Here is a 25,680-nt window from a genome sequence, read left to right as displayed (position 1 = left end):
GATTTTTGACATAGTTTTTGTTTTAATAATTCTCCTATGTTAGGAGTCAGTTCAGATGTTGACAGTAGCAACAAATCAGACATATGTTGCTCAGTTAGAGATGTGCGGTATTTATTTTGTACAAAATTACGATTAGAAAAAAACTTTTCACAAAAATACGTTATCCAAAATTACTTAAAAATTGAAACGACAGTCTTCTTTTGGCACCAATTTCCAGAAATCTCCAAATTCTTCTGAAGAAGTTTGTAACTTTGAAAATATTTTTCCTGCGAAAAGGATTTTCAGTGCAGAATGATTTTACAGTTCAGTGAGTTCCAACTGGATATTGGCAGGATAACTAATTATTTCAGTCAAACTGTTTGTGAAAGGATTAATAAAAAATGTAAATTTTGTTTTGTACTTTCAAAATCCTGGAATCTGCTTTCAAACGACTGTAATAAGCATCTAATTTTAGCTTCGTACTTAGTACAGTTTATGGTGGCAATATTGAGCTTCTCTTTCAAATCTTTGAGTTTGGGAAAAGGGTCAATATTTTCGTTGGCTAAACATAGTCGGAAGTGAACAATCTTTGCCTTGTAATTTGAGATTTAAAATATTGAGATAATTGGTGATGTCAACAAGAAATGCAAGATCACTCAACCAGTACTTATTCTTGAGAAAATCGTTTTCCAAAGGTAACGCCCCTTTTTCTTCTAAAAATTACAACACCTGCTCTCTCAAGATGAAGAAATGTTTTAACATGTTGCCCCTTGAAAGCCATCGCACAGCGCAATACAGTTGTGACTCTCCAAATTCGCTGATTTCTTCTTCAAATAAAACTCTGAATTGAGGTTTGTGAAGAGTTTTTGAACGTATATAATTTATGCAGCGTACTACCGGCTCCATTATATCATTCAAATTTATGTCCTTTGCACACAACGCCTCCTGGTGGATGATGCAATGATACGAAAATATTTTTCAATCCTAGTAATTTTCAAATCGGAGGGTATTTTGAAAATGGTTCACGCGGGCCACTTATAATTCGTTCACGGGCCACAATGTGGCCCGCGGGCCTGGGGTTGGGCAGCCTTGTTATAGACCATTCCTCTCTATACATCAAACTTCAGCTGTAGTCATCGCCATGACTTGTTCAAGAACAGATGTTCTAACACAGCAGATCATGAAAAGTAATGGTACGGTATTCTCACCTGCTTAGCGACCCTCGCCAAGGCTTGCACCTCCCTCTGCAGCGGGGGTAGGGCGGCCCTCAGGAAGGGCAGGACGAAGGGTCTGAGCGGGAAGTTGGTGGCCTCTTGCAGGGCTTGCTGGAATTCTTCCACGCTGATTGTGGAGCTCTGGAATAAAAGGTAATTGTCAACATCTCGATGGGCTGCATGATTTAATTTCACCCACTGTTCTTCTTCTAATGTGTTTATTTGTATAAGTAAACCGTTCTTTAATTTTAAATACGAAAACTACAAAATATTATTTATTATAATACGCGCTTTATCGTGTTCAATTTTTACCATAGTATATAAGTGCGTGGACTCTAAGTAGTGGCAATTTGATTTGTTTTCTACCTTTACTGTGTCAGTTATATTGCGTATAAATAATATTTTACCAAAAACAGATTACTGCGTTACTCCTAGTGTATTTTCAATTGAGTTTGATATTTTGTTATGAAGATTTCCCCCTTATCCCATCGTTATATTATTATATGGCTTAAAAATTTTCAAACTTATCGTTTCTGTCGTAGTATTTATAACGAGGTTGGCATTTTTGTATTCTAACAGTAGAAAATAATACAGGGCGCTAAATGGATCCTTGTGGTACTCTCAACATACTTTCAATTGGGTATGAAATTATATAATTTATAACCTTTCCCTTTCCCTTTTACACATATACGTACTTTATTAATTGAGTACCTGGATGCATAAACGACCTCAGGGACCGGAGGTCGTTTTTAGGTAAAACGTTTTATTTGAACGATCGATTCCTTCTTTACCTACTGTATTAAAATCAGTTCGGTCTGTTGTCTACAGATTGTGCTATAAGCATTTGTTTTGTCCTACTTGGAGAGTCGTTTTTGCATATAAAACGTCAAGTGGGTTGAAATCCTAGATTAACTTACTACTATACCAAATACAAAATGGCGTCCACTGCATCTGACAGCTCTGATTCTTCTCCCGAAAAAATAGGTTTAAAGAAGCCTAGAAATGAAGATAAGTGGAAGAGAAACATCTAAAAGAATATAAAATGTCGTGAACAATCATATCTACTAAAAAAATGACTTATTGAGTCATTTGAAGTTCATGAAGCCGCAAAATGCAAATTGGCTTCAGAATATTTTATCTTTTATCAATATTACTAATAATCCAGAAGTTGTAGAAGACGAGTCTTCAGACACCGATGATTAATATTATAAAAACAAATTTAAAAAAATACATCTCTTGAATAATTTTATTTTGGTTTTGAAAACTCATGTTTTATTGTTTTAGATACTTTATAATAAATAAAATATTATAAAAACAACAATTTTCTTATAATTTAATCACTTAAAATAAGAAAAACAATGAAGTTCTAGTTATTTTATGCAAGAACTACCTCTATATCATACATACTTTTTAATTAAAAAAACAAAAAGTTTATATTTTTTGTCCAAATCATTAAAAATATCACAGAAGAAAAATGTGTTCATTATAAGATAAAATACTGCTGAACAAAAGTACTACAGTTGATGAATTATATTAGTTGAAAATGTTTAAACGCGAATATCTAAAAACACGATTTTTGCAATGAGGTCGTTTTTGCATCCAGGTACTCAATTACGGTTTCTATTTTTCAACCTTTTGATTCTATAATTTTATGTAACGTATAGTTAGTATGTTTTCGTATTATTGATATTTAGCATGAATAATAACAGACCCTAAACGGATCCTTGAGGTGCTCCAAATATATTTTCAATTGGGTGTGAAATGGTATCATCAAAGCTTTTGTGACGTGGATTGTTATCTGAAGTCTACCTTTTATCCTTTACAATTTACAAACTCCACAATTAGATGTTAGAATTTTGTTAACCATGTTATTTACATTAAGAAGAAAACATCATCGAACCCAAAACAGATCCTTGTGGTACTCCCAGTGTTTTTCATGGCGTATGAAGACTCTTTTGCTTACTTATGAATAATTATTTTTCAATCTATTATTGAAACAACTTATAATGTAATATACGCTCACCACAAGATTGTGGATCAGCGATCTGACGCGTTCCGCAGGGTCCGTTCCTTGGTCCGCTGCAAACTGCACGAGGGTGGAGAGGAAACGCTTCAGACGGGCGGGAGGAGGGCGGCCCTCCGCCCCCTGACCGCCACCACCCGTGCTGGAGCCGCAGGCACCTGGCGAACCAGACCCTGGAGGAGAACAACAATTGATTCATAAGATAACGATAATTTTATTAATGCACGATGAGCTACTTAAAATCCCAGTGCAGCGGGAGACTAAATTGAAAATGGCAAAAACAGTTTTTTTTCAAATTGGGCTTCAAACACACGTTTGTAATATGTTATTACTGGCTGAAGTCCCCGGCTTTGCCCGGGCATTACAAAGAGTTTGAAAAAAACTTTGGGTATAACCCGAGCAACGCCGGAGACTTGATTTTTAATATGGTAAGGTTAGATCGGGTCGGTAGTGTCAGGTAAGGTTAAGTTAGGTTATGCCGTGTTAGGTTAGATTATGCTACGTTAGGTTAGGTTGTATCCTCTGTGCTCTCACCTGCGCTCCCGTTGTGGTGCGGGCTGACCCGGGGGGCGCAGTTGCTGGAAGGCGAACCCCCTTCTCCTCCCGCGGGGGACCGGCCCTCCCCCCCAACCGGGGGGGTCGCACTACGGCACCTGTCCTTCATCTGGCCCTGGCCACCTGAAACAACAAAATGCTTTATGGTTACATCACGTGTTCATTCGCAGCAATCTTTATACGGAAATTAATTTCGTATGAAATCAAGAGAATGGTTTCAAAGAAAGATTTATTCATATAAATTTGTGGTAAATCAAATCAATCAGGTATATAAAAACATAATAAAATAATAAAAATAATAACATAATAAAAAAACAAATGACATTAAAATAATTAAATTATTTCATTATAACACTATAAAATATTAAAATAATAACATAATAAAATAATTACAAAATAAAATTATAAGAAAATGACACAATAACATTAAAATAATAACATATTAGAATAATAATATAATAAAATTAAATGAGATAAAAAGAATTTGGCATTCTCAGACTATAAAAATATTACCATTTGTTATTTCGGCTACTGGCATTATACCTAGCTCTCTCATTCAAAATTTAGGCGTATTAGATTTATCAAAAAAATTATATATAAAAATGCAAAAATCAGTCATTTTAAGTACATGTAGGAAAACGAAAGATTTTTTAAATATTTATGTTGAGGGATCAGTAGGATTTATAGGCCCTGTTAGGAGTTCTACCGAGCCGAACCCTCTGATATGAAAATATCTGGAGTCGGTGAATTATTTTCCCATTTGATCTCTGGTGAGTTGACGTGTTGTTGTTCTTGTATTGTTTTGTATTTATTTTGCTTATATAATGCACTTGCATAATGTTGATTGACTAGATGATCATTTGTGGAAAAGTGTGTGGAAGGGTTTAGTTTTTCCCGTGGGGAAGATTTAACCCGGACATGAAGTCGGAAAAAAAAATAATAACATAATAAAATAATAATATGATGACATATTGAAATAAATAAATAATACAATAATATCATTATAACATAATAAAATTATAACACAAAGACAAAATAACATTATAATATAATAAAAAAACATGATGACATATTAAAATAATTACATAATAAAATTGTATCAACATAATAAAATATTAACATGATAACACATAGAAACTATAAATTACAACCAGTTGAAGAAAGAATTAAAATAATTAAAACTTTCAGATGGAAGATATTATCTGAAACTGATTTCGGAACGCACCGAGTTGTTTAGATCTAGTTTATACACAGCTAAAGTCATTACAATATGAACGTTTAGTTAAGGCGATGCACTACGTAGTAATGCAAAATCATGTGTTTTTAGTTTGAAAATTTGGTCGCCTGGAAATGTTTCAGATGCTTTAATGAAATCCTGCGAGTAGAATATATCTTGGCCTTTAAAATAATCGAGTGTTTTTAAGATAAGTCTTTTTATAAGCACAGAAAAAAATAATGTATACGGCCTATGAAAACTGCTTTAAAGTTCAAAATCTCCTACTTACAAACCCATTTTCGGGTATGATTTTATTGTATAATGTGGAAAATTAAGTTATTTATAAAATGATCGGGAAAAAATAAAATATTTATCCCTGAACATCCATAAAATAAAATAAAATGCACTTTTTGGCCATGTTTTTTTCTTGCATAAATCAAAACAGGCGGATGGTGTTAAGCGGGAATTTAAACCTTATCGCCATCTACGTAATGGCTGTTATTGATAGCGGCTCGATTTAAAATATTACATGACGTATGGCATCGCCTTAAAGATGGTGGGAGACCAAAGAATCGAAATGTTGGTGACCAGATCCAAACAGCCAGTTGCTTCCCAAACTTTCCTTTCCTTATATGATTCCCCTCTCACTCCGTTCAGCATCAAACTATACCCCAATCGCAGATGCTATAGTTAGTATTCATTCGGGAGATTTGGGAGCTAAATAGCATTTGGTTTGTTCCTCTTTTAGCCGCCTGCTCAGATAAGTTTGTAAATGTGTACGACAAAATTTCATTAAAATTGATGATGTACTGTTTATTGTTTTCAATTGCATCAACTCAAACGACAAAGTAATTTGGTAACAAAATCTCTTTTGTGGTTTCCAAAATAAATTAAACCAGATTTACGATAAATATTGTAAAATAACGTTGCATGATTCACCGTGCATGTGACATCTAATTACAATTTGTTTACAAGAATTAATGAAATCAATTTTAGTATAATTAGGAATTAACCTCGTCAATAATGCTTCTTTCTCAAATGTGTTTCTGTTGAATATATCATTTAACCTCTAGGGTCTAGACAATATATAATATACTTTTGAATGTCGTTTAAACTTTGTGATTTCCCATCTTTATTTATAAAAATTCATACTGCGTATGTTTGCGCTCGCAAAGCTTGAAAAGTAGTCAGCCGATACCGTTGAAAATTTCAAAGTTTCTTCTTATTAGTAAGGTGAGTTTCATTTTTTCAGATTTCGCTAACCACCAGGGAAACGATTAGATAACTTCGAAGCCTTAGGGCGTGTTGTTAGGGAGAATTTGAACAATTCTTCGAATTTCAAAGTTAATTTTCAAGTTCTGTGAAAGATATTTTCAAGTTCTGTTATTATTTCAGTTCTGTCTAACAACTAGCCTGAAGAATGATATAATAACAGAACTTGAATAGGACTTTCACAGAACCCGAAAATGAACGTTGAAATTTGATGAATTGTTCAAATTCTCCAAAACAACCAGTCTTTAGAAATGAAGAAATCCTTAAATAATAATGACTGCATTATCAATGTTGTAATCTTCTGTGTTTATTAAATTAAAATATAACACTTTTAATAACTGGTTTTATTGACGATGTACGTATTACATGAAAGATGACAGCAGTGTACAGAGCATAGAGAAAAAACAAAAAAAAAAACAAATGGGTTGCCACACACAACATGTTGCAAACTTTTAAACTAACATTATTATTATAGAAAATAATGTATTACATTGTATGTTTTAACAATCAATAATTTTTTTTCTTTCTTAGACATATCTGAATCTCAAAAATGCGGTCATTTTCGCTTTTCGCGTTTTGTTGCCAACTTCACGATTCTTCACGATGACATTTGTAAAGTCATTGACAAAATTTTTATTTGCATCGAAATCCGGCCAATTTAATTATGTGACTGGTATTTACTTTTGTAATACTATACTCCGATAGTGCTGCAAATGGGTATTACTGCTTTTTTACATTTTCATTAAACGTCAGACCGATATTTATTTATTGATTCGTGCATTCTTCATGTTGCCGGCGCTATCCTGATGCTATACTGAGGGGCCAGCCAATATAAATCTGACAGCTACTAATACGGCCGGTATACACATCCGCAGCGATTATGAGTAACGTTTTCCACTATCCAGATCTTATACGCCAGTATAATATTTATACAGCGATTATAAGTAAGACGGTATAAGCTTTTATGCCTCCACACAGCATCTTCAAAGATAACATGAAGTAAATTAGGGCTGCATGTTTGGAGTCAAATAATTTTTTTAAAACCCTTCAGCATTTCTGTAAACAAATCATTAATATTCAGTTTTGTCAGTTGAATTGAATCAGGAATCGGTTAATAAATAATGTGACAAAAGCCAACAATGACATGCGACAGGATAATGCTACGGAATTATTCCATCACGTCACAATAAATTCACAATCGGATAATGGGTGTAACTAGACTAGTCGTAGTCCCACTGGAGTCACAATACCCACTGAAGGAATAATCCCCAGAAGTGTGATATATTATCTAAACCGATTAAGCTTCGTCAAAACTACATCCAAAAAGTATCATCCACGTACGAAAATCTAGATAATCTTTAAAAAAATGATCATAAATATATTTTTGATCAAATATTATTGTTTAAAATCCTAAATAATGATCTGGACTCACCAGAACTCACCAATTTAATAAATCTTCATATTCCGTCTAGATCAACCCGACAATCTGATTTATTTTATTTACCCTCGTGTAGAGCAAATATTCGAAAAAACTCCCCAATTCCTAGTATATGTGCACAATATAATACAAAATTTTACATCATTGATATTTTTGGTAATAACCTAAAGAAATATCGATATGAAGTAATGCGTACGATCGATTATTAATATGAGAATATGGAATGTATCGGGAGCATCTCCTATCCTCTTCCTATTTTCCTCTTCCTCTCCCCTTCCTTTAACACAAAATTAATTTTAAGATATTAAAACTTCATTTCCAATGAAGTTTATTAGCATAAGAAACTTCTGTGGCTTGACTTGTATATTTATATCTATCATTGTATTATGTAAAAGCTGTTTGTTTCTTACAAATAAATACATTAATTACAAGGAATCACACCCGGGTATCGATTCTCAAATCCAGGCCGCTCGCAATCACCGTCGAAAGTACATACATTGGTCGACATTCTCATTCTTGAGCTAACTAAGCGCACAAACAGCGGACAGAGACTTTATTTTAGTATTGTCTGTCGTGTACCCGGCGTTTGCTGGGAGTTATCCTTAGACTCGCTGACTTTTCTGTAGGTCTACAGATTTCGATATGGTTTTCACTATCATTTAGAGAATTTCTTCCAGAAGGTTAACATATATAATAAATACATATTATATTTATAGAAAGTAGAGAAAAATCAATGTTTTATGATCAAGTCACTACGTTTCTAGCGCTGGCTAAACCTTATGAGATATCAAAATAATCTACTTCGGAATTTTACATTTTAAAAAGGCCTACAGAAAAGTCCACAATGGTATATGTCTATCTCATAAAGATAACCCTCAGCAACTCCAGGTACACGTCAGCTAGTGTGCTATATTTATAGAACCTCGCACAAACACAAAGTTGTTCAAGGTATAGGTGTAGTATTTATGGTATATATTTAGGTACACAGACACACCCACAAAACACTTCTGTGAGTTTATTGCTTCGGTGGACATAGCATTGTTATCGCAGACAAGAATATGTCGAATAATCGCGGTAATGGTAACAGAATTGCATGTTGACTCGGTAAAAAGCAAGCGCGCTCCACAAATGATTTCAATAGAGAATTAAATCTTATATTTACCTATCAAGATATTCATAATTTAGCCGAATTTTTTCCTCTTCATTTCGATGCGAGAGATTGTATATAAGATAATATATGTAGAAGAGTTTGAATTTTTTAAAGCCTGCCAAAACGATCGCAATCTGGCGAGGTACGCGTGACGTCATTCGTACCTTGGTTTTGTCGGTCATTTATAGGCCATTTCCAAACGGTTCGGTATTATACCAACAAATTATTTAATTTATAAAATGAATATTTAGCAAGAATAAAAAAAAACATCAAATTTACTTTTTAAATATTTTGTACGCGACATCGCGGGCCGATCGACCCGTGAGGGAGTGGCCTAAGTTCTATCAGAACCCGCCGATCAATCTTCAGTTTTAATTGATTTTATATAATAATTTATTCACTCTACAAATATATTCTAATCCTATTATTATTGAGTTTCAGTGGTGGGAAGCGAGGATTCAATTTTTATAAAAATCTACAGTTTTATTCTCAGGTTTATGAAATTTAGCTCACTTGATCTTCGAAACGAGAGGAAGGTCACCGAATATATGAGATTTAAAAAACCACTTCCCTTCTTTTTTCCCACACCTCTAAGAATTTTTGATATTTCGTGATGAAATTTTGCACACTTACAAAATAAGATGAAAATTACTGTCTACATCTGATTTCGAAAACTCAAGTAACTTATAATGAGCATCTTATAATTTCTCGTCTGGCTCGGAGTTCCGATTGAATGTCAGGTAATCTGGTAAGCTTGAAACAGGTGACTCTAGTGTGGTTGGCAGTCATTTGCGTCTTTTGACAGGGATGTGATAGATTAATTTATAGTTTCAAGTGTTTAAAGGCAAAATTTATTGTGGTATCCTAGATATTAGTTTCAAATGTTTTTTACAGATGGCAATGGTAACAGTAGAGCTGTCGATAATGCAGGGATTGATACAAAGATAAATACAATTGCTAGATCAAGTAGAGCTGTCGATAGTGCAGTGATTGATACATAGAAAAATACAATCGCTGCACTATGTATCAATCCCTGCACTATCAACAGCACTACTTGAGCTAGCAGTTGATACATAGTAAAATACAATCCCTGCACTATGTATCAATCCCTGCACTATCAACAGCACTACTTGAGCTAGCAGTTGATATATAGTAAAATACAATCCCTGCACTATGTATCAATCCCTGCACTATCGACTGCTAGCTCAAGTAGTGCTGTCGATAGTGCAGGCATTGATACATAGATAAATACAATTGCTAGATCAAGTAGAGCTGTCGATAGTGCAGTGATTTATACATAGTAAAATACAATAGCTGCACTATGTATCAATCCCTGCACTATCAACAGCACTACTTGAGCTAGCAGTTGATACATAGTAAAATACAATACCTGCACTATGTATCAATCCCTGCACTATCGACTGCTAGCTCAAGTAGTGCTGTCGATAGTGCAGGCATTGATACATAGATAAATACAATTGCTAGATCAAGTAGAGCTGTCGATAGTGCAGTGATTGATACAAAGTAAAATACAATCGCTGCACTATCTATCAATCCCTGCACTATCAACAGCACTACTTGAGCTAGCAGTTGATATATAGTAAAATACAATCCCTGCACTATGTATCAATCCCTGCACTATCGACTGCTAGCTCAAGTAGTGCTGTCGATAGTGCAGGCATTGATACATAGATAAATACAATTGCTAGATCAAGTAGAGCTGTCGATAGTGCAGTGATTGATACATAGTAAAATACAATCGCTGCACTATGTATCAATCCCTGCACTATCAACAGCACTACTTGAGCTAGCAGTTGATATATAGTAAAATACAATCCCTGCACTATGTATCAATCCCTGCACTATCGACTGCTAGCTCAAGTAGTGCTGTCGATAGTGCAGGCATTGATACATAGATAAATACAATTGCTAGCTCAATTAGAGCAGTCGATAGTTCAGGGATAGATACATAGATAAATAAATTTGCTAGCCCAAGTATGGGGTCCAGAATCATACCCCTACCCCCTGCTACCTACACTTTGTGACGTCATTTTAATATAATAATCATTATTATTTAATCAAAATCAATGATTTATCCATAATACTACAAATACTTTTATTGTACACATAATTTTAATTTCAATATTTTAATTTCGTAAAAACCACTATTAAATCACAAAGGATCGACATGTTTCAAAACCAATGGATTCTTCGTACGTATATTATACTCTAACTGTACCCCGCCACGCGTTGCTGTGGCTCAGTCAGTCTGTGCAGATAGAGAAATAATAGTGCGTGTTGTTTTACGTCCAATAGATGGCGTAGTTTTTTGAAAAAAAGCATGTTTTTACCTGTCGCATGTGACTTCTATATAATATAGGTACATAAAAACACACGCGTATTTGAAGAACTCTCGGAGATCAGTTTTGAAACCTATCAATCATTTATGATTAAATAATGGTGCTTACAAAGTTATTTATTTTATTTAATTAACATTTAATTATTTCGGAAAATTTTCCGTTTTGTCAAATGCCCGCTCTGAGTCAGGCATTTCCATGCACAGATTTATATTTCAATAACGTCCAACCCCTTCGCGTCCTAACATTGTTCCAACTCTTTCACACTCAACACCTGAGGGAAATCTATAAATTTATAAGTGCACCTGTGCCATTGAGGGGGTTAACGGGCTTGTATCGGAGAATGGGTAACCAGGGGCGGGTTAGACCAAAACCACCTCAACCCAGGCCAGAACACTATCAAGTTGGCTTATAAATTGTTTTATTTTATAACCTTGAATGACTTATAACTTATATGTGTGATCGCAATAGGCGAATTAAGAGTGAACTGTAAAAAATAATTGTGAACTTGGAAGTTGACACAACTATGGTTGGAGATGGTGAACATGGAGTAAGGAAGGAATCTGACTTGCCCCTTTGATGTTCTTCAAAGATGATGATGGTTGGTTTCACTCACAGGAGATATGATTTCACGCACAAGCTTCCATAACATCCAGGTTGGATACTAAACACACTGAGGGAACCGAATATGTTCACTGCACAGGCTTTCTACCCTGAGTCCATATTAATAACAGCACTGATAACAATAGATGTTCATCAAACAGGCTCCATCAATAAAACTGCCGGTTTGATAGTCACTTTTATTGTTGTAAAATGTCACACAGACGTTGGTATAGTCAGATAATAATAGGTACTTGTAGGTAAAAATAGGATGGCAATAATGCAAGGACAATTTTAAAGGAAGATTAATAGTTGCGTCAACAATATGTCTACGGTTTATTTATAAAAGAAATGCGATAGGTATCCCTAAATATTATAAAATAAAGTCGTTATCCGAGTCGGTCTGTTTGTGCGCTTAGTTCTTCTAAACTACGGATTTTGAATTTTTTTCCGTAAGGTTTATATATATATATATATAAGTAGATAAAAGTCGAACGATTTGTAATCAAGTCTTAAAAATATTTTCGGACGCTTACATTGCTACCGCTGGCTAATACTTATGCGATATATAAAAAATATATACTACGGAATTATATATCTTAAAACGGCATCATAACCTCAAAATTTTACCCCAAACCATTTTCAAAAGTCCCCGAGCAACGCCGGGTTTACGTCAGCTGGTTTTTATGAGATGCTTTATCAACCTTGTCAACCTTGTCATCATGCTATAGATGGCGTTGGAACAACCACCAACGGTGATTAACTTCGGTGATTTGTCTGAAACACAGCTGATAAAGATGCAATGTGTTGTGCGTATATAGGATGTTAATAGACGTACCTAACTTACTTGTAATGTTATTTGGAGTAAAAATAAAAAAAAAGTCACGGAGATCAAAATTTCATTTACACACTTCAAATGTCAGAAATCACTGGCTACAAGTAAATCAAGTACGTATCTTAACACCCTTTATATTTGACATCTTTTGACTGCTTCACTGAAAATTGTGACGTTATTACATGTGTGATTAATTCATAGGTTACGTATGTAACTGTTTAATTTTTTTTAAAATATTTCTGTTCTATAGAATTTGGCGGTTTTGTTTAGAAGAGTGGTGAGCATCAAGATGAAGAATATTTAGTGTTTGTAATTATGATGGATATCTGAGTATAAAAAAATATATTTAAATGATTTTTTTTTTCAAATTTATAGTTAATTAGTAATTACAAAGATAGTTTCATCATTTTGGTATTTTTAGATTGAACTTCTCTTTAATTGCTTTTAGTAGGTGTTTATCGTTTTCTATTGTTGTGATATTTTGGGGTAGGCTGTTGAAGTATTTTTTTCTCTAGATATATGTAATGATGTTGAGCACAAGTGGTGTTATATTTTTGTGTTGGAAATATATATTTTTGAAGGGTGCGACTTTCAGTTAAAGAGCTGTGATTTTTTTACTTTTATTATTTGAATTACTATGTTTTTTCGGACAAGATCATTAAATTTTAATACTTCAAATTTTTCAAATATTAGGTGTGTTGAATAATCTCAAAAACTTTATAACCGTGTGATTAATACGCATGCTTTAAATACATAAGTCCATGTGTAATTGTAATTAGATGACTAGAATTGTAACATTACATGAATGCTCTGTTTGTGTTTCAATGAAAATAAACAAATAACAAATTCAATAAAAAAAATATTAAAATATTGAAGGCAATATTAATGATTTCTAAACGAAAATCTGAAACAGAAAAATCAGAAAAGGAAACGGTCACATCTTGTGAACCAGTCGGTAGAGCACTGTCCCGGAAAGACAAGGGTCCTGGGTTCGTGTCCCAGATGTGACCGTTTCCTTTTCTGATTTTTCTGTTTCAGATTTTCGTTTAGAAATCATTAATATTGCCTTCAATATTTAAATATTACAATTTGAGGTTTTACTCAATAAAGTTATTCCGAAAAATAAAAAAATATTACATTTTAGATCATCATTGGTTATAGATATATACCAGAAAAGAGGAGTTCTATGTCTGATATGGGAGCCACGATTCTTACATAGTTTGTATGTTGTAATAATATTTTTGTATAGAATATAGATTTTTCAATGTTATGTTTAATTAAAGTTTTTTATTTTCATTTATTTGTTCTGATTGGTTGATAATACAGCGCAGTTCAGAAGAGAGATTATTGTAGTTTTTTATGGTTTGGTAAAAATAATGGTTTTGCATTTGTGTTATTTTAATATTTGATGTAATAAATTGATTTCCAATTCTCATTAGTTTGTAAAATTCTTGGTATTCTTTGTTATTTTTTCTTTGCACACTTTTACAATAGAAGCTTGCTTAAATATGTCACTGACATTTGGTACTAGAAACAATTTAAATAGTGATGAAGATCTTATATTTTAAATAGCAGGCCAACTTGAGTTAGTGTCCCGTCCTTGGTTGAGGTGGTTTTGGTTAGTCCAGGGGAAGTAGGGGTGCGCGGGACGGGTTAGACCATGGTGGAGTAGGGTGGCGCGGGGGGAGTTCGACCAGCAGGGAGGAGAGGGCGAAGTGGACCGGGGCAGGTTGCGCCACCTCGTGTCGGGGCCAGATGTAACCGCCAGCCCGCAGCTCCCCCTCAAGCTGTGCGGGGTCAGATAAGACGATTTGATACCACTTTGATGCAGAATAACATTATAGTGTCAAATAGATGTATATTTTGGAGTGGTTTCATTTGTAAATAGTGGGAATTAATTTGTCTAAAATACATTAAATACCCATCGGGAATGAGATATTTTCACAAAATATGGGCACCGTTAAGAGGAAGCTACAAGCCAGAAATGTGTATATTCTTGGTATATCTTATATTGTAGATAATAGTTATTAAAATCGCTTGACAAACGGAGTATAGAAACGTTCGATTTCAAGCACAAAACTAGTTTTTATTTATTTTCTAAATAATTTTATAAGAAAGCAAAAAAGTTAATCAAGTGAAACTGTCACAGATAATTTTAGCTATAATACTGTGTTTTTTTTAAAGTTTTTTCCTTTACGCGTTCATAAATGTCTACTGAAAAAATATTTTTTTTAGTAGTTTACATTTATATTTTTTATTGAGTAAATTATTTTGTTTATTTGTATTTTACTCAAGCAAAACGATAGGAAAACTTTCAATTTATCTAAAGCATATTTTTTAGTATTCATAATGTACACCAGTTCGTTATAGAGATTAATCAAAATAGTGATTTAGCATCAAGTTTCACCTTAAGAATGTGTGAAAGATTTGACTGTAATATTTTGACATAATATTGGAGTATTTCCGCTTTGTAATAAAATTCAAATAAATGGAATACTTCTGAACGTATCCGAAAACTAAGAACTGCTTCTGAAAAGGGATAAAATACGCTTTCAAGTTTAATTATAGTAAATAAAAATGTAAATATCGATAACTAAGTTTTAAATGCGAACATAAAAAAATATCACCTTACTCTTTTTGTAATAAAAATTAATGATAAGGAAATTATATTTGACAAATGTATTACAAACGTTACTTTCACCATGCCTTTTGGTTTTCAAATTTGGGTGGGAATCTTTGTTTTCATAACTGTGCAAATTTTAATTATTCTGTGGTTAACTTCTAGATTTGAATATAAAGCGTTGTGTTTTCTCTTTCTAACACCGTTTAGATCATATTTCTCACCATGACAGTAAGGGAGATAAAACGATTTTTATGACTCTTGTTTTGAATTAACGATTAAATTCGTTATTTTACTCAAAGTTTATGATGATTCCTATCAAATTGATTAGTTAATGGAGTGCAATTCCGTTTTTACCGGATTACGAATAATTTAAAGAGATTCTTAATAAATTAGCAGTATTTTTAATTACGTGCGGGCAGTAGAAAATAGGGATTGTGGGCTGCCCCTGTAAAAATGCTATCTGTTTGATCCGCCGCACGTCACCGAATGTATTAGCCTTGTGTTATCTGTACCGACACAACAAGCCTCAATCCAATATAACCTACTAGCCTAGCTTTACAGGTCCTCTGAGCTATATATTGTGTATGCCCATAATGACGATACTTCAATTATACATATATTTATGGGAGGATTTTATAAAATTGATTTAAATTACATTTATTTAAACCTCAAAAGAGGTACACCTCTGTTTGTACCGTATAAAGAAAATGGAAGAATGTATTGCCAACCGTAGGTCTATATTTCATATTATTCTTTCTGAAATAAATTGGGTAATGACTTGTTTATATTTGGTGAATGATGTGTTGAATATATCAACAACATCTTTATTTATTTATTTTATTTATTTATTTATTTGCAAAAACAGTACAAAAACCAATACATTGCAAAAGCGGTAAACAAATTATGGAAGAAAATTTTATACATAAGTAAACAGTTAAAACATATGCAAAAGCGGTAAACAAAATATGGAAAAAATTATACATAAGTATACAGTTAAAACAAATACAATAATTCGCGCTTAAAGTCGTTGTAGGACATATGGAAAATATCCAAGTTAGCTGGAAGGGAGTTAATTAACCTAGTGAGTCTTCCCAGGGGCATCACCATTGGTAAGTTAGTTCTGGACCTGGGAAGAATTGAAAGCCTGTGTTGGCGGCCTCTCGTGAAATTATCCGGGACATAAAGTCCTATTTTTGACAGAATGTCTGGAATTGATAGTAAACCATTCAGAAGCTTGTAAGCCATCAACAATAATGCGACGTCCCGTCTGGAACTAAGGCTGCAGATATTCAGCATTTCCGAGATAAATGCTGTTGGAAACAGCCATGGGTAAAAACCAAACTCTCTCATATAGAGGTATCGTAAATTTTTTTTTTGTATTTTCTCGACCATTAGTACGTAGATAGTATTCTCTGGCCCCCATACCTGAGATCCACTCTCGAGAATGCTACGCACTAAGCTAAAGTAAAGCAGCCTAATGACTGCAAGGTTCGTCAGTTCCTTTGAATTGTATATGACAAAACCTAACATTCTTGTAGCTGATTTACAGATCTTTTCAATGTGAGCGTGAAATGTTAAGCGAGCGTCATACACAATTCCTAAGTCCTTATAAGTCACCGTATGCTTCAGAGATGTATCTTTCATTTTGTAATTAAAATTTATAGTCATTACTCATATTTAGTATACGGCGAACGGGGATATACAGGGTTTTCCAATAAGAAGTCTTATTTTGATATTCAATCGTAAAAGATCAATGGTTTCGTTGCTTGTGTGGCACGTAGCGCCGTCTTGTTGAAAGTAAACGTTGTCCAGATCAATACCATCCAATTCCGGCCATAAAAAATCATTAATCATCTCTCTCCAGTAGGTAGTTTCTACTTGTCAAATGTTAAAAAATGACATCTTCAAAAGTAACATCTACCGAAATAGCGGGCTACTCAAAATAACACCTCTTATTGGAAAACCCTGTAGAATTGAGATTCTGTGTTGGAGTTATCACAATAGAACGGTAGATAATGCCTCGATGTTGGTTTGCGAGGTATACGTAAAGAAATCAAGTATAATAGTTCAGGGCTGTCAATTATTGAATTTATGATTTTATATTCTATTTATTTTTTATTCTACGTTATTGGCAAAATTCTAATATAACAAAAATCTATGGTCAGTTAGCGATATTTGCGAGACACGTACATGCACCAGTGCACAGGGGATCAAAGTTAACATACGTGATATGTCCCCCATAACTCCAAATCTTTCTTAAGACTCTGCACACCCAAACGGATTTATAATTTTGTACACGCCCACCGCCAATAGCTGCAATAGCTACGCACAGGGGTTCCATAGTCGGTCAAAGATAAGAGATAAGAAATTATAATGTTCCAAATTTATTTTTGGAACTTAAAAACTTAAAGAGTTAAGGAGAAACTTCGGTAAAATTGGATATGCGGGGTCTTAAGGATCCGTAGCGTTAAAAAAAAGAAAGAAGAAGATTACTGAATTATTCTTCTTCTTTTTGAACGCTTTCGAAAGTGAGATATATAAATGCGAATTAAAAAAAAGATGATAATTAATGCGCAGACGACTGCTGTGAAAATCTCTAAGTGGTATAAAATAATGTCGCGGTCATCAGGTCAAATCAGCGTCTGTCTGTTTGTGCGCTTAGTTCTCCTAAACTACGCAACGGATTTTGATATGGTTTTAATTATCATTTAGAGAATTTCTTCCGAAAGGTTTATATATTTAATTCTTGCATATTATATTTATTGAAAGTAGAGAAAAGTCGATGTTTTGTAATCAAGTCATAAAAAAATATTTTCGATCGCTTACATCGTTAACGCTGGCTAAACCTTATGAGATACAACAAAATAATGTACTACGGAATTGTATATCTTAAAAAGGTCTACAGAAAAACCTACGGTGGTATATGTCTATCTCTTAAGGATAACCCCCAGAAATGCCGGGTACATGTCAGCTAGTATTTAATAAAACTAATAAAATGATTTAAAATAGTGTAATAATCGCTCGACAAATGTTTAAAGGCGATGCACTACGAAGTAATAAAAAAATATGTGTTTTTGGTTTAGTAATTTGATTGCTTAGAAATATTTTAGACGTTTTGATTAAATATTGCGAGTAGAACACATCTTGGCCTTTGAAATAATCGAGCATTTTTTTAGAAGCCTTTTTTAAGCCCAGAAAAATGTTAAGTTTCAGGCCTATGAAAACTGCTTTAAAGTTGAAAATTTCCTACTTACGAATCTATTTTCGGAGAATATTTTATTGTATGATGTGGCAAATTAAGTTCTTTAGAAGAAACTTTTAAAACATTTACATATTTGTGCCTTAACTTCGCAAAAATCGAAGAAAACACACTTTTTGGAGATGTTTTTTTGTTGCATACATTGAAACCGGCGGCTAGTCAATTAAAAAGCGGGAATTTAAACCTATTAGCCAAGGCAAGGAGTATTATGGTAAGTGGTCTGATTGCAAATTGTACACGACGTGATGCATAGACTTAAGGAAAGCTACAAGCCAAAATTGTTTATATTCTAACAGGCATTAAAATCGCTTGACAAAAAGAGTCTAGAAACGTTCGATTTCAAGCACAAAACTGGTTTTTATTTATTTTGTAAATAATTTTATAAGAAAGTAAAAAAGTTAATCAAGTAAAACTGTCACAGATAATCTTAGCTATAATACTGTATTTTTTAAAAGGTGTTTCCTTTACGCGTTCATACATTTCTATTGAAAAAAAAATTTAGTACTTTTTATTTTATATTTTTTACTGAGTATTTTTTTGTTTATTTGTATTCTACTCAATCAAAACGATAGAAAACCTTCAATTTTTATTCAATTTTTCTTCAATTTAGTAGCATCCAAAGAAACACTGCGAATTTTATCATACTTGTAACAATATAATAACAGAACCAGAAGTGTTATTTTAATAATTTTAGGAGCACACAAGGGAATTTCATATTATTACTTTTCAACTCGGCATCCGAAGAGAGATTTTTTTTTAAATAACATAATAATAATAAGTTTTAGTGTTCAAGGGACGTATGTTATACTTCGGTAGTAATTCGGATTGCAGGGTCTTAACTAATTCTCCGTTAAACTTCACGTTGGTCGCAGAATTCTTGTATTTTCCTTTGTAATGGCGTTTTCCCGCCTTTTCAGCTGTCATAACAAAGCGCTGACAGCGCCGCTATCGGCCCAGAGCACAACTAACCGCATGGCCATTGGCCACCCACAACCCAACCCACCTTACAGTACCTACACACACAGCCTATAATGCCAGGCTTACGGCTAATGTTTCAGGAGGGGCTGTTCGTTGCAACGAAGTAGACATCATATCGTATCACCGACCGCACAGATAATCCCCACAAGTATGATATAAGCCGATGTGATAGAAAACTGATGACACCAATTGAAAATACATTTCGACGACCATTAAATAAATTCAGTATTTTAAAATGTTTTTTTTTTAACATTAATTCCACACAGAAGGCGCCGAGGAAAATAATTTCTCCCAGGGCCTCTGTCATCATTGGGGATTCTGTGTAAAAAAAAAGTTATGAGAGGGGGGTATAAATCTGGCGGTGTGTGTATCCAGGAGTGACGGACGTTTGAATCCATCCCTTCCACTGAGGTGCAAGGCGATGGGTCGAGAGAGTCCTGGTGAAGAGGTAAAAAGATCTCTCTCAACCAGTCTCTCCAGATTAGGCCCGTCACACAGTAGGTGTAACTTAGACAAACTCACTCAATGAACCCGGACACCACTGCTAAGTCATCAAACGTTGCAAACCACTTGGGGCGGCGGTACCCATACCCGCCTCCTAAATTGAGTTCTCACTCCCAAGCTGTGTGTGCGTTGTGGTGTTAGAGTAATGCGACGGGTTCTCTCCTAGGCTTAGTGAGTTTAATTCCTCTTCCCTCTAGAAACATTTGAGATTTTAGTAATACTTCAATCAATCAAAAATAATTAAAATAAATCCCACGAAAATATCGATTTTCTAGACTTGCTAGGGCAAAGTCGACCTTAGGTACGTCCATTACTCCAGACCGCGCGCTGACTTTGTCTGTACACGACTTCATCACTTAAGTCGTTTGATAGGGAAAATTCGACAAATTAAGGCCGCGCGTATCATATTTTTTTGCACGGCTGATTTACTTAGGTCGTTAAGATTCTGGCTATATTTTAAGGTATTGTCTCGTCTTAATATTTTAAAGCAAAACTTACAGACAGTGCAATTTCATAAAATAATTAAATTAATGCCATCTATGAATGCGTAGATTATATAACGTACGTTAAGTTTAACCTTAAGGTTAAACGCGACGCTAGTTATATTCTACATGTTCATAGATGGCGTAATTAATTAATTGGATCAAAATTCGCTTTTTGCAAGGTATTGCTTTACAGTATTAAGACAAATTATATGTTTGCGCCCGCATATACGCAATATGAATATGAATAAATAGTTTTGTCTATATAAAAACTCAATTCTATCGAGAAAGGCATGCAAATACTTTATTGGATTGAATAATCGGTACAATATTGTATTTGTATGCCTTTCTCGAAATAATTGAGTTTTTAAATGAACAAAACTATTGATTCATATTCATATTGCGTATATACGGGCGCAAACAAATGATTTTTCTTAATATTGTAAAGAAATACTTTGCAAAAGCGTATTTTAATAAAATTATTTAATTAACGCCATCTATGAACACGTAGAATATAACAAGCGTTGCGTTTAACCTTAAGAAAATACAGGTTACTCAAACACGGTAAAAAGCAAGTAAAAAGTCGTCCAGTTTAGGTACGGTTAACGGTGAAGAGAAACTCCATTAGAGTAACTTATTGGATATTATTTGATCAATCATTTTGGTCCTTTCATAAACACACGCGTCATACTCCGCGCTCACAGCGAAACTGTCATCTGACAGAATGTCAACATTTGAATATCGAATTCCTTCCAAATTCGAATCTCAATCTGTTGATGTTGTACAGGGTGTTGCGACAATAATGACACAGAATACTGTAAAGTACAGAAAATCAGTGGATCTTAGTACTAATTTCGACAAAGAAACATGTTTCACGACACGTGGATTGCAATAGAACTTGAAAAGGAATTTAACAGAACTTGAATAATATTAAGAGGAAGCTACAAAGCAAAAATGTGTATATTCTTGGTATACCTTATATTGTAGGTAATAGGCATTAAAATCTCTTGACAAACGGACAAACTGGTTTTTATTTATTTTCTAAATAATTTTATAAAAAAGTTAATCAAGTGAAACTGTTACAGATAATCTTAGCTGAAATACTTTATTTTTTTAAAGTTGTTTCCTTTAAGCGTTCATACATTTCCATTGAAAAAATATTTCTTTTAGTAGTTTACATTTATATGAGTAATTTATTTTTTTATTTGTATTACACTCAAGCGAAACGATAGAAAACCTTCAATTTATCTAAAGAATATTTTTGGTATTCATAATGTACACCAATTCGTTATAAAGATTAATCAAAATAGTGATTTAGCATTAAGCTTCGCCTTATGTTTGAAATTTAATGAATCGCTCGAATTCTGTCAAAAAATTAAAGGCTTGAAACTGTACTCGTCCTTCGGCAGGGGTAGGAGAGATGATGCATAGCCAAACAGGACTATCTCGGCACACATACTTTGCATCAATCACATTCATATCTCTTCTCTTTTCTTATAAGAGAAGCAATGAATACACAATCTTATCAGAATGTGCTATTATTTGTCTAATAGTGATGAGCAATGATTTTCCTGCGGCCCACTTGGCTAAATCTTTAAATAGTATAAAATAAAGTTGCTATCCGCGTCTGTCTGTTTATGTGCTTAGTTCTTCTAAACTACGCAACGGATTTTGATAGGGTTTTCAATATCATTTAGAAAATTTCTTCCGGAAGGTTTACATATAAGATACATGCATATTATATTTATGAAAAGTAGAGAAAAGTCGATGTTTTATAATCAAATCGTAAAAATATATTTTCGGGCACTACATTGCTAACGATACATCAAAATAATGTACTGCAGGGTTTTCCAATAAGAGGTGTTATTTTGATATTCAATCGTAAATAATCAATAGTTTCGTTGCTTGTGTGGCACGTAGCGCCGTTTTGTTAAAATTAAACGTTATCCAGATCAATACCATCCGATTCCGGCCATAAAAAATCATTAAAAATCTCTCGATAGCGCAGTCCATTCACCGTAACTGTTGCTCTAGCCTCATTTAAAAAAAAGTAAGCTTCAATGACTCCGCCGGACCATAAACCGCACCAAACAGTAACACGTTGAGGATAGAGAGGCTTTTCAACAATAACTCTTGGGTTTTCCGAGCCCCAGATGCGATAATTTTGCTTGTTGACGAAGCCACCGAGGTGGAAATGGGCCTCAAAACTCAAGATGATTTGCATTTGATTCACTTAAGTGAATTTTAATAATTTAAATGCGTTGTTGAAGCGTGTATCGTTCCATTTTTATTAACGACGTAGTTTTTACTTGTCAAATGTCAAAAAATGACATCTTCAAAAGTAACATCTACCGAAATAACGGGCTATTCAAAATAACACATCTTATTGGCAAACCCTTACAGAATATCTTAAAAGGACCTTCAGAAAAGTCAGTGAAAAAAAACATTATTATTTCTAAATAATAAAATTTTAATAATAAACGTGAAACATTTTGTCAAAAACGCTAACCACATTTTTACTTAATCTTTTAATCATGTCTTAGAAAAATTGAAAGAACTCGATATTTCAAAAGCACGTTCGTATTGTTTGGGATTTTTTAAGAAAACTGTACATTCATTTTTATCCCGTTCATATAATAAAAAATAAATACACTGAAAAGAAATATTATTTCTTTTTTTAAGGTCAAAAAATTTATGTATTTCCGCATGATAGAAAATAAAAAACTTTTATGAAATATGGACGCCAGGTCATATAACCCTCAAACGCTGCAGTGGTTAAAAAGATAAGAAAGAAAAGGTTCGGTTAGGTTAGGTTGCTAGAAGTAGGTACTATCTCGATATATTATAAAATATGGAAAGATTTCGCGTTTAAAGAATAGAATAAGTAAGAAGCACCCTGTAGATCTCCCATCTCGTAGGACATTTAGATGTTGAGTGATGTCTTCACTAACGAGACGCCATCTGCGGCGGCGGCAGTTTTCCAAACTTCGCACTAATGGCCGCCACGAACAGTACCTACCTACCACTACCGAGTATCGAAATATCCAGAGACGAACTGGGAACCAAGACTAAATAATAAGACCTTGAAAATCCAGCCTCAATTAGCATAAAGTAATTTAATATTTTATTTACATTAACTCACACGGGAGGCCATTACGAAAATAATTTCTCTCTGCTGTATGGTGGGTCTTTCTAAATAAAGGAACTGGTGGAAGTTCTGGGAAGGAAAAATGTTTTGTTTTTAATTAATTCCACGAGGAAAATAATTTCGCTCAGTGCAAGTCATTTATGAGGATGCTGTGTGGTGGCTCTTTTTTGGGAATGAAGAACTGGACATGATGTAGGAAGGACAAACCGAACTGAAGATCGAGTTGTTAAAACGAGCCGTTTTCACTTGATAAATGTCAATCGCGTACAAATAAATCTTGTTTCCTGACTAGTTCCTTTGAGTATCTTCAATTAAAATACCGGTAGAGCAAAGCCCGGTATCCCGCCTGTTATTTAACGGTTGCAATCGGTTTGTTAAGACAGGGGAATTTAACAAACGGTTCATCCGTTTCTACACAAAGTAAAGGTTGGGATCTGGTGGTCAATGTATCCAGGAGTAAAGTCTAAATCCATCCCTTTCACTTTCTCTTAGTAAATACAGGGTTGGCAAAAATATACAATTTTCTCTTCATTTTTAGTGTATCTTTTATTTCTGGGGTACCAGGCATGATCACTTTAAAATTTTTGTCAATAAAAATTCAATTTGAAATTCAGGGACTAACTTATTATATGTATTCCTCTTTGCCCAGAATACTAAAGGAGGGAAATAATTATACCTTTATCTTTAAACAAATATTAAACTAACTTATTGTTAATGCAGCAATTCAGTTATGTACAAGAGATAATAATAAATAAATAAGTAAATAATATTGACGATTACGGTTTTTTATCAACACTATCCTCGACTCGCAGAATTCCCGGCGTTGCCCGTGATTTACGCAGAGTTTTTCTAAATCAGATGTAGACAATAATTTTCCTCTTATTGAACGTCATAATTCAGCTTTAAGGGGTGGTAAAATGGGGTGGGGTGGTTTTTAGAAATATAAATATGACAGTGACCTTTCTCATTTTTTGAAGTTCAAGTGAACAAAATTCTATCGATCTCGGGAAAAAGCTGAAGATTTGTTTAAATATCCCGACGAACTTTTCCGGGACACTCTCTTTTATAAATATATTATAAAGACAATTCGACTTTCTCTAGCAAAAAATCTATTTTTTGACAGTTTTAATTTTAGTTAATGTATTCTAAATAAACTAACAAAATTACTAGCTGACTGTATCGATGACCTCCAAGACCTATTAAATCTTGTTAATAATGCTGGTGAGCAACTGGGCCTAACAATCAACGTCAATAAAACGAAATGGATGACATTTAGACGGCTAGATCTGATTTATTTTTATTTTTTTTTTTTATTTTTTTTTTTATTTAACAATTTTTTATATAAGATAATGTGTCCTTACTGGGGTACCCCGTTCTAAGGTCACATTGTACATGGTTATATGTTTGAAATAGTATAAGTACATATGTTAAAATACTACATAGAAAATTAAAAAACAATATTTAGAGAAAAAATAAAACATAATACGAGCTTTAGTCCTTGTTGGGTTGCAAAATTATATCTATATTCTTCCTTCCCTTATCCATAATCCATTTCTTAATGTTTCTTTTGAAGTCAGTTATTTTTTTAATGTTTTTTATTTCAAAAGGGAGGACATTAAATAATTTTATAGAATAATACTGCATATTTCTTTGTCCAAACGTTGTTTTAGTTGTAGGTTGGTGTAACATGTGTTGTAATGTGGATCTTGTGAGTCTGTCTGAGTTTGTCTGTGTAAAGTTGTCCTGGTTTTTGAATGCGTAAATTAGTATATCTTTTGCGTATAATTGTTTTGGTGTCATTACATTCAGGGTTTTAAAAACATAGTCGGTAGGAGTTCTGATGGGGATCCTAAGTATAATTTTGAGAATTGCCTTTTGTGTTATGAGGACTGGTTTTATAGTGGAATCGCATGAGCTTCCCCATCCGATAAGACCATATTGTAGTTGAGATTGGGCTAATGCGTAGTAGATTTGAATTAATTGTTCTTTATCTAAAATGTTTCTTATTGTTTTGAAGAAATAGGTTAGTTTTTTTAATTTGTTGCTC

General features: G+C 33.6%; 1 protein-coding gene across 1 annotated transcript in view; it reads right to left on the bottom strand.

Annotated features, from left to right (window-relative positions):
* Nucleotides 1–297: 297 nt before the first annotated feature.
* The window catches only part of LOC149410109 (uncharacterized), a 196,676-nt gene continuing 171,293 nt past the window's right edge, over nucleotides 298–25,680 (bottom strand). The window contains exons 4-7 of the mRNA XM_089648945.1: nucleotides 3,751–3,894; nucleotides 3,217–3,389; nucleotides 1,188–1,334; nucleotides 298–318 (exon numbers count right to left, since the gene is read on the bottom strand). Coding sequence (XP_089505071.1) covers nucleotides 298–318; nucleotides 1,188–1,334; nucleotides 3,217–3,389; nucleotides 3,751–3,894 — 485 coding nt within the window. The remainder of the gene's footprint in view (nucleotides 319–1,187; nucleotides 1,335–3,216; nucleotides 3,390–3,750; nucleotides 3,895–25,680) is intronic.

Source organism: Hesperophylax consimilis, chromosome 28, assembly GCF_061612785.1.
Source record: "Hesperophylax consimilis isolate HC1 chromosome 28, BYU_Hcon_1.0, whole genome shotgun sequence".
NCBI lineage: Eukaryota > Metazoa > Arthropoda > Insecta > Trichoptera > Limnephilidae > Hesperophylax > Hesperophylax consimilis.
This window is presented reverse-complemented; position numbering and strand designations above follow the sequence as displayed.